General features: G+C 41.2%; 1 protein-coding gene across 1 annotated transcript; it reads right to left on the minus strand.

The window, feature by feature from the left end:
- Window positions 1–1,974: 1,974 nt before the first annotated feature.
- LOC131729789 (uncharacterized) lies at window positions 1,975–8,438 on the minus strand. Its single transcript, XM_059020006.1, has 22 exons — window positions 8,345–8,438; window positions 8,203–8,261; window positions 8,023–8,112; window positions 7,485–7,612; window positions 7,260–7,406; window positions 7,065–7,145; window positions 6,231–6,401; window positions 6,032–6,128; window positions 5,716–5,936; window positions 5,490–5,640; window positions 5,187–5,395; window positions 4,971–5,088; window positions 4,686–4,885; window positions 4,497–4,608; window positions 4,203–4,372; window positions 3,445–3,497; window positions 3,243–3,370; window positions 2,977–3,166; window positions 2,747–2,888; window positions 2,409–2,502; window positions 2,208–2,312; window positions 1,975–2,113 (listed from the first exon to the last, which is right to left on the minus strand). Exons 1-22 carry the CDS (start codon window positions 8,368–8,370, stop codon window positions 2,004–2,006), a joined length of 2,802 nt encoding a protein of 933 aa, XP_058875989.1. The 5' UTR covers window positions 8,371–8,438; the 3' UTR covers window positions 1,975–2,003.
- Window positions 8,439–10,572: the final 2,134 nt, after the last annotated feature.

Raw genomic sequence — 10,572 nt, forward strand, 5'->3', positions numbered from 1 at the left:
GTACCACAATGCATTGCAATTGGAAAAGCCTGAATTGTCCCAATGAACAAGGAGTCACATGGTAACCAGAATGCATGCCTGCCACAGGCTTCCCATGGGCCCTAAAGTATGACCAATACACAGAGGAAGGAACTGCACTGCTGGAAATAGTGATTTTAGAACCTGAAATGTTAGCAAAAATAATTGCTTTTGCAAAAACGTATGTAGGAGCTGAACTGGAATTTTGATTATTAAAAAAAAAGGAATTGTCACAGATAGCTGAGTTGGGTGGAGGTGTAAAATAATCACGTCCAGACAATGGTATGATGTGACACAAGTTGTTTTCTTTTCCTTTATTAGTGTCTGCAAACAGTGGTAATCAGGACAACAAACAAAAGAAAATGTCCAAGCAAAAGAGAAACACTAACTGAAATGTGGAGAGACAAAACAAACAAACAACAAAGTAAAATTATCCAGACTCTGGGTGGCTGTCCTTGCCTTTCTGGTGTCCACCCTCCTGGTTGGCTGTCTCTCTTTTGAATTAGTTTGTTTATGTCTGTCAAAAAAGTCACAGTGAGCATTTGTTTGTTTTTATCCCTCAGTACCTCTCCAACACTCCTTTGTGCTTTCAGATACCACCCTCGACTGCTACAACACGGCCCCTTTTATGTGCTGCGGAACGCCCCCTGATCAGCGGAACACCAATCAGCAATTGCCATTTTAATCTCCTCCCAATTCTGGGACTTTGCAGGACATTCCGTGTTGTTGCCCTCAACAAAGATGGTGACCGTCCTTTCGGGACTTCCGCCCCAAAGGTGGAACTGTCACGTCACACCATCTCTGTTGGGGCCTTCTAGGCTGGCTCACAGCCCGCTGGCGGCTGGGAGGATGGCTTACAGCACGGGATCGCTTTATCTCATCACAGGAATGTATTCTTATTTTAGTTTATTTAGGTATGTGTAATTATTATGGTTTATGGGTTGGTATGTGCGCCTTTTCTATGCACTGCACCCTCAAGTGGTAGTTTTCTTTATAGCTAATGAATTATAGAATTCAGTGTGGAAAGTAAACAATAAAGAACACAGATGACACGTGAGGAGGAGCAGCAGCAAATACAGTTCAACTGAAGACAATTAGTTTGTACTTTTGAAAGGAGTTCCTGGTATGGAACATATTGCTGTATTGGAAGGATTTTCCACTAGTTTTATTATTGGATGCAAGTTAATAAAAGCTTACTGTATTCTGAAGATTGGAAAGTTTACACACCTGGAATTATTCTAGAAGTTAAGAGCTGGAAGTGATGTGAAGCACAGTGACTGTATGATGAGTCGTAATGTAGAGGATACCTAGCCTACAAAAACTAACAAGTGGGAAAATCATTTATGAAGCCACCACAATGTAAATTTAGAGACAAGAGAATCTGGTCAGGGAGAAGGGCCCAACATAAGGGAAAGTGGACAAGCCTGGCTTTGGTGGACAGCTTTTAACTTTACACCAGCTTTTGTTTTCAAATGAACCCTCCCCCCTTACTATTTCTACACATGAGGCTTCAAAATAATTAACAGTTAAACATATATTCTTAAATCAGTGAAGCAGGGCTCTAGTTTGTTTCTTGTTGAAGCCTGGTTCATGACAATATATAAATTGTATACTGAAATAGAATTTATATGAAAATTGTTACCCAATACATATTTAATAAAAGGGACAAATGAAGGGGGGTTTCTTCCTTAAATTTTATCATGCTAAATAACTGAAGGTATAGTAATTGCCCTGTTACTGGTCAATATAAAAATAGGGTTACAGCTCAATGGAGGAGGAAAGTCTTTGCTCCCAGGTTCAAACAGTGAATTACTCAAGGACCCGTCGCTAACACACCATATTGGAGAATGGCCTGATCAGGGAAAATCAAAGCATTTGATACAGCAAGGAGGAGGAAATCCCATTGACATGGCCATTCTGACATATCAAGTGTAGAATTAGTCAAGAACAAAAAAATAAGCTTTTACAAGCAAGATTTTTATTTATCAACACACACTTTTTGGCAGTTTCCAGAAAGATACAACTCCAGCTATGAAGATAACCACTGAACACACACCCATTGCAGCTCCCAGAAGGGACCACACATTGAATTGGGCTGCAAGAGAAGAAAGAAATAGTTAGAGGAATATAAAGAGAGATATTTATAGATTTAACTTGAACTGCAATTGTGTTCATATCATGCATATTACCGCTTCTAGGCATAAAGTGAAGGGATCCATCTCTCTTCAGCTCAATTGGGCCAGAAGACACAAACACCTTTACTGCACCACCATCCATCCCTTCAGCACTGCGACCTACAGGAGGAATTAGGAGGAGTCCATCAAAACAAATGGACAAAAAATGCATGCTAAATGTCCCCCCCCCCCCCCCTTCTTAGACAGAGCTCTTACCAAGCCTCTGTTTCCCTGGAATGCACCGTCTGCTACAGAGGCTGTCTGATGGCCGGTTTGAATCACATATCACAACACTGCAGTGGAAGTAAATCTGAAAGACAGCACACCTTGTCAAGTAAAACAAGCATCAATAGATCAGGCAGTACCATCATCCAATGAGGATTACTGAATTGAAAAACAAATATATTGCATCATAAGTGTTTCTTGCAAAAGTGCAGTTACATGTTTTCATTCCAACTCACTAAAGATTTGAGAACAGCAACTATTCGTTGCTTGCAAAGCAATCCAAACCATGCATTGTGGTACAAGATCCCCATCCCAACAGTCCACTTTACTTGTCCTTTCAGTGCATCCCGGCCGCTTGTGAAGGAAAACATTTTCACTTCAAACCTCTTCAGATGGGAAGGGAACAGCACTCTTGCATTGCTGGACACTGGGTGAAAGATGGTCAAGTACTCATCTGCAGAGTTCTCACAGCTAGAAAGAGAAAGTAGGTCAGGAGCACATCAGCCACAACTCCAATTCCAAGGTTTTGTAACAGCAATATCATATTCCAGCATCTTACCTGTCCACAACGACATCCCACTTTGGAGAGCTATTCCTGTCAACAGAATAGGTTGCCCAGCAGTTCTCCAAAAACAATTCAGCCTGTGGATCCCTGCTGTACAGGAGCTCTACCTCAAAATACAAGGGTCTTCGCAAGTACTTCACAACAGGGTAATCCCGAGCTCCATAGAAGTCATTGTAGGTTGAATCTGCAGAGATGCAAGGGATCTATAGGTGGAAACACACTACTAGAGCATCTATATTACTTCAATTGCCAAGTCCTACCCAATGCAAGCTGCATGATGACTGCAAGGTCCCCCAAGCCAGGCTGGGCTACAGGTGCAGGATTATTCTGGTACAAGAACTGTACTACCTTGGTGTCATTGACCAGGTAGTGACAGGCAACTCTCAACCTGGAAAGAGGAGATGGGGTTAGGAGAGTTTCAGGCTCAACCACAAGGATACTCAATTTGATTGCAATCCTTACCGGTAAGATGTGAACAACACTTCATTCTCATAAGTCAGGAGGTTGTTGTCAAACTGGAAGAGAAATCACAAAAGGCTCAGGTTGCAATGAACTTGTATATTTAGTATGGAGCTGCATACCAAGTTGCAGACTAGCTAATATGGTACTCAGGATCATCCCCAGCTGTGTACTAATTTTGTACCAATTTCACAATTTAAAAATAAAAAGCGTTGGTTATGAATATTGCAATTTCATAATTGAACACTTTTGGGACCTCATGTTTGTTACAGTTAGTATGATACCACAAGTCTGTCTACAGAAACTGCTAGACTAATTTGGTATTGTTTTAGTAACCTCTAGGAGGGCAACAGAAGTAAATTTTGGATTTGTTGCAAATACACATTTGAATACACAGCTGGCGACTCTTGAGCTGCAATTGGTATCAACTCGTGTACTAGTTTAGTCCCATCCTATGTACTAGCCACGGGATCTTCCCCAGTTAGTACGCTCCTTCCAGTTCACGGCCATTGACCCAAAAAGGTCTATAGGCAGCACATGCAATGCCATAACCAAGAGTCATGTCGCAGCACCTTTGTCAACTGGACAAGCAGTTCAATACAAAAGGCGACATCCTTCAGACGTACACAATTCATGCAAGTAATTCAGCTGATAGAAACACTGGTCACCATGGCTCCCCAGAGTGATCCAGGGGTGTTGGTCAACTTGTCAATATGTTGAACCTCCTCAAAATATGGTTTTAAAAATGTGTCAATACTAACCCGTCTAGTTGTTCCACAGGAGTTGACATTGAAGTAGAAAACCGCATTGATAGCATCAGACTGAAGAGGCCGGCAACTCTGATCCCTTAGAGTTAGTTGACTTGGAGACAAGCTGGGGACAGATTCCACTTTCACAGCGAGAGCTGCCATAGTTCCATTGGTGAAGCAATCTGAAACACAGCATTTGGATCCAGGTTAAGGAAACAGATTATAGCTTCAATACCACTCCATGCAACCTTTGGCCAATCTCAAAAGCAGCTATTCTAAAAAATGCTTGGTCTGCAGGAGAGTTACCAATCTTTGTAGGGAAACTGCAGGACAGAGAAAAGTCAGCCACCACAACCATGGTGCCAACATCCTTCAAGGTCAAGTCAAGCCTGCTTCTGATGCCCGAAGAACTGATCACCTACAGAGACAATACATCAGGTCAGTAATGTGTTGAACCCAAGACAACTAAAAACACATTAAAGTTCCATCACTTACTTCATATGTGGCATCAACTGAATTGTATGGCACAGTCATCCAGAAATTGGTAGCATTGGCATTATACTTGTACAGGGCAAGCAGACTTCCACCAAGTTCTCTTGAGCCCACAAAAGGAACCCAGTTGCGACCCATGTTGCCATATGTTACCATGGTATAGAATGCAGCACCATCACAGTAGCCAGTTACTGTAGGTAGAACTGCAAGAGGAAAAGCAGTTGTCAGGGCAATGGACTGGATTGTCAGAAAAAAGTAGTAGTAGACCACAAACAGTCAGGCACTTACTGATGTCTTTGAGAATGGCTTCAACTACAGCAGGATGAGTAAAGGGTGTATTCTCTGGCACTATATTCAGCAAGTAGGTCAGGGGCAGAATGTAGGTTCTGGTGTCTGGAGGAGTTACCTGAAAGAAACATGGGTTTGTAGGATTACACCCAAAGTCAGACAGCAAGCAAGTGTTTTCAAAATGGCAATAGGATGGCTGAACATGTGGGATATTACCTTTTGCTTCACATTGGGATCCTCAAATGGCACCTGGAGAGTGTAGGTCTTGGATCCATTGGGAAAGACATGCTCCTGGACATTATAACCTTTTAGGTTGGCTTCTGGCACAGTTAACGTCTCTGGTCCAACTATAATTTTGACCAGCTCCACATCAGGCAGGAATGTCCCCAGGGTCACATTGAACACTCTGGCTTTAGGAACAGTGTCTGAAATTAAAGCATGCAGTTAAAATGAAGGCTATGAAGTGGAGCACTGCAACAAATCCCTTTGATTTACTGCATGTGGACAAGTTCTACATACTGTTTGTGACAACTGGTGGCCGAGGCATGAAAGGAGTGGTTATTGGATGAAGTACTGTGTACTTGGTCTTCTCAGGCCCATCTTGCCAGGTATGCTCCAGCATTGGTTCAATAGAGTAAGAGATCACATAGGTGTTGTCCAATACATGGCTCTGAAAGCACAGAAGCATCTTAGGAGGAAAGCTTTAACATGAGAAGGATTTAGAAGATGTTGAACTTCTACATACCTTGTAATATCCACCATCAGCTCCCACAGGAATTTTTACAGTGATTAGCTGGGGACCGACATCCAGTTTATAATCTCTACTATGAATCGTTGCAGGGTCAAGCTTGCGGCCATCAACTCCCATTTGAACATCAAGGGTAGTAATTTGTGGTGTTGGAACAAGGGGAGGTAGAACACGGGGAACATTCCATGTAATCATCTGTTCTGTGAAGGCTGTTCCATCTGACAAAAAGGAACACCATAGACTTGGTATAGAAAACTCACACTTAAACCTAGAACAGTTCTTGAGCACCATTGCCCTCTATAATCTTACTCACCAGTAGGACATGTAACTGCAGTGTCCACCATCATGACCATCCATCTTTGCTTATAAAAGGTGGTTGATCTTAGCACATCCATTGGTACAGTTTGGATCTGTTAGAGAGGAGGGGGAACTTTTACTAAAATAAAAGACTAAATCTACCTTCATTGTCTGGATATACTGTACTAGACAACAATGAAGCCCAGACTACTTACCACCTGAGGCTGGCTTTCTGTGGAGTTGTATGCAGCTCTAACCAGAATTCGAGTTGGTGTAGTGTTTATGCCATAGCCATTTGTCATGGCCTGAGCAACAGTCATGGTTGTCTTTCTATTTGCTGGGAGATGGAACACAACTTTCCAGATGCTGTTGTCAGCAGCAGTTGCCTAGCAAAGAGAAAACCCCATTAGAATAGGGAGTTTGAACACAAAGCATCCCCAGTCTAAAGGATTTGTCACAGCAGATGGTTTGTTTAATAAAACATGAACTAAAACTGAAGGGTGAAATGTATCACTGAAACCGTTATATGATCAAACGTCTCTAATGGAACAGAGAATCCTCAAATACAACTGCATACGAAAGAGCCTACGTGAAAGCATGTGGTCTGGATCGGATACAGGCAGAGTTTGTAGCCACTCATTTGTACTGGACCTTAATATCAGTGTACCAAAACTTTAGGATAATACTTGAAATTGCTCCTATACAGCAGACTTCAAAAAGGTATATCAGGACACATTTATCATGAAGGGTTTATAACCCTGCACATATGAAGCCACTACCTAAGTGGTTGAAATACAAAGCTTACACACTGACAAGAAAGTGTTAACTTCACCACAATCATGTTTTACCACAACAAATCACAGAATACGTATACAAAGCCAATGCCTTAAATGTTACACAATTCCAATATGACCACCCTCTTGGGAGACAGGTTAAAGTTAAGGGGGCCGTTAGATTTCGCTTCAACTAGATGAGACAGTAGAGTAGACCTCAATTAGGCAAGACCAAGGGGATGTGAATGAAGCAAATGCAAAGTCACATGATTCTACCTCAGGGTATGCAAGGGACCAATCAGGATCATCTTGAACAAAGTTTGGCTCAATAAGTGGCACCCCTCTTCTCACAGAAACCTAAAGAGAATTCACATTAGTCATGAGTGAAGCACTTCTGTAATGACAATTAAAATACCCACACAACCCAACAAGTTATACTGAACAGCATTATCACATCCTGACAGCCCTTACCTCCATGTAGTTTCTTTCACACAGAATCTCCCTCTCTGCCCATGGAGAATAGCGGCATGTCATGCTCTGAACATAGGAGGAAGCTGAAGTCATAGCACTGTTTGAGAAGACACTGATTTGTACTGTCAGCTTGTAGGTCTCATCATTCTGGAAACAAAGGCTAAAGTTAGTCCCAGCATGTCACCATTAGAAACACGTTTAAAAAGAAATATAATTAAAACTCACTGTGTTCTGAGCAAAGCAGCTCACCACAGAAGCAAGGAACTTGGCATTTCCCAAGAAGTCAACGGTTAAGCTATATCCACACTGTGCGGCCAGTCTTGGAGAGAGGGACACAAGCGCCCCCTTATTGTCTATGGAAAGTAAATTAAGTTGGCCTTTTAAGAAACTGTACACGTGATCAAGCAAGGTAGAGATATAACAAAGTGAACACCCCCACCACCACGTTCCATAAGCAATTTTGTAAAAACGAGTTATATTAATAGAATTGTACACCCATTCGGAACAGTATGTTTAGAGTAAATAATTTATATTTCGGCGTACTTGCAGTCAACAAATCTGACTTAGGTTGTAGCAGCACAGGTCTATTTAGGGTGATCAGCAACATGCTTTTAAAGTTAACGCAAGAGTTTCATACTCTGCATTTGAAAAAAACGAAGCCTTACAGCGCAGGAGTACTCTGTTCTTAATTCAGGTTATTACATTACGACTCAACAGGCTTTATACATCAAAAGCTTTCCATTCAAGAAAATTGATCACTCACCAATCACATTGATACGAAAATACTTTCCAACAAAAGACTTATCCAACATCATCATCATAACACTCCCTTGACAGTCTGTCTTCACCGAGCCTGCAGAAGACAACGATACATGAAAACACACAACCGGCAAATAAACAGCAAGCTAAAAGAACAGATGTGCTGAAGCGACCGTTAACGTACCTAGAGGGGGGTTCTGCGTCCAAACTTCAGTGACTAACACTGCTAACAGCAATGTTATTCTGCATTGGAAAAAAAAACCACGCAAGTGAGACACACACAATAAAATGAACGTTTCTAAAGTAGAGAAAAGATCAACAATTACCCAAATCTAAGACAACACGGCATCATTAAATCCAAGGCAGCCCCGACCGTGAACTTCTTTCACCGTTAGAAAGACACAATAATAAAAACAAACCCGCCAGTAGCTGAGTTTGGTGTTCCTTAGTGCGCAATGGGTTTATAAAGAGGTTCAGGTGCTAATGGGAGCTAATTGGCTGCAATTGATGCGCGCACCTCTTTCATATTAGTCCTCTAATTTTCAATCAGTATGTTAATTAAAATAAATAATAATAATAATAATAATAATAATAATAATAATAATAATAATAATAATAATAATAATAATAATAACCCATTTAGAAGATTGTACTTTGAATTAAAGTTTGGCAGAAGTACGTGCGGAACAAACTGGACTGTCACCGACAAGGACTGTCTGATTAAAGGCTCAGCTATGGAGGCATGTAGTAAACAAACCCCAATGAATAATAAAAAGCAGGCCGCGCAAATGAAGAAACACATTTATATCATGCAGGAATCCAGGCAGGTGTGTTGCCTGCGCCAGTTTGAGGGGACGAGAATGACAGCTCGAGTTCTGATGTTAACATCCACAAGTCAATTACCCATTTTTACAATTTCACCAGACTGATAGGTAGGCTAAGCAGACATTAAAGGAGACAATTTATTTGAGGCCACTTGATTTAAGAAACAGTGCAAAGCATCTCTTTTGCATGTCAGATTTACCATGACAGGGGCAGTCCCGGGGAATAGAATGACCAAGAGGCAAATGGAAAGCACAGCGCTTAACCTGAAATACAACGCGCAGTATTGATTTAGAACAGACTAAACACAAATCGGATGACGTGTTGGAAATTTGAATTGTAATCAATTTATTTAAGATTTGAAGTTCCCATTTCAATTATTGAGCTTAATTACATTCATTCTTTTATGTATAATTAATTCACTTGGTGTGTTGAGCATTTTCAATTTGGCATATTATCTTCGAGTCTTGAGCTTTGTCTATTTGACAGCTGTTATTTCAATTCAAATGTTGAACTTTGTCGTTGATGTTTGACGCTCCGGCTTTTGCAGTTCACATTTTTGTTACATTCCACCTCTCATAGGTTTGAACACAAACGGTTTTATTTGTGAAATTGTCAGATTGTTTATTGTGTATCCAGCGCTCATCTGAACTAACTGGTTCAGTAGTCTGTTCCCGTGAATAGACAGCACATGTCTGAGGGGGTGTGTTCTGTACAGCTGTGCATTTGAGTAAAGTTTGTCGCGGAGTTTTAAACGTTCCCATGGCAACTGAGTCAACAAAACCAACATCATCACGCATTGAGACGCAAGCTAAGGGCTAAGAAGTAAATGGTAAAAAGTGAAAGCAGTGTGAGTCAGTGGAATTTTTTGATTGTTTGATTTGATCAAATCTTCACGATAATCATGTATGTTCTGTAAATGTGGAATGCAATTAGTTGATATGTAAAAGCATGAATAAATGAATGGTGTCTATTCCTAACGCATCGGTAAAGTTCAGTATAGTGCCGCTTTTGTAGCAGCAAGCAGGCTTGTTCCGTCGTCTTGATATCACTATGTAACACAATTTTTGTTCCTGGGTAGTAGGTGTTATTTCCTAATTGCTTATGCCTCAAAAGTATAGAAAATGGCTACTATTCCCCACAAACTTTGCTTTTGTGACCAGGACAGTGATATTTTGAAATTTGCCTTTTTCCAATGAGAAAACGGACGAATTTGTGTCTTTTGGTTCACATAAGTCAGAAAAAAACAACATATGAATCCAAATTAACATGTATTTATACTAAAGTAATACAAAAATGACTACAACATATTTAGAAGCGAGTAGTTTTTCGAGATTTACGATTATACTGTAAATCACTTTCACGAATCAGCCCCCAGATGTAGTCTCCCATCATATTCTCGTTATACTGTCCTTGGTAGCGGCGTTCAAAGTCCATTATATCCTGGTGGAAGCGCTCGCCTCCAGGATATAATTGCACTCCAGGATCTTCTTTATCTGTGGTCCGACGAAGACACCGGCTTTGACCTTTGCCTCAGACAGCTTAGGGAAGAAGTCTTGAAGGTACCTGAGACCCTTCTCTTTACTTCTAAAGACGGCTGCTCTCTCTCCGGAGGAGTGGGTACGGGGAGCTCATGGCAGTGTGTCACCGGGGCGATGGATGAAGGAAGGTCCGGATACGTGATAGCAGGTGCATTCTTGCCAGTCCGACATTTGGAAGGGTCCACCATGCA

This window comes from Acipenser ruthenus, unplaced genomic scaffold, assembly GCF_902713425.1.
Source record: "Acipenser ruthenus unplaced genomic scaffold, fAciRut3.2 maternal haplotype, whole genome shotgun sequence".
NCBI classification, from domain to species: Eukaryota; Metazoa; Chordata; class Actinopteri; order Acipenseriformes; family Acipenseridae; genus Acipenser; species Acipenser ruthenus.

What these genes read in the sequence shown, in the direction of transcription:
- LOC131729789 (XM_059020006.1), bottom strand. Translation starts at nt 8,370, where the DNA reads ATGATGCCGTGTTGTCTTAGATTTGG. An exon ending in ATCCCAATGTGAAGCAAAAG is followed by an intron (nt 5,089 to 5,186) that starts GTAATATCCCAC and finishes TGTTTCTTTCAG; the next exon opens with GTAACTCCTCCAGACACCAG. An exon ending in CCTGTGGAACAACTAGACGG is followed by an intron (nt 3,498 to 4,202) that starts GTTAGTATTGAC and finishes TTTCTCTTCCAG; the next exon opens with TTTGACAACAACCTCCTGAC.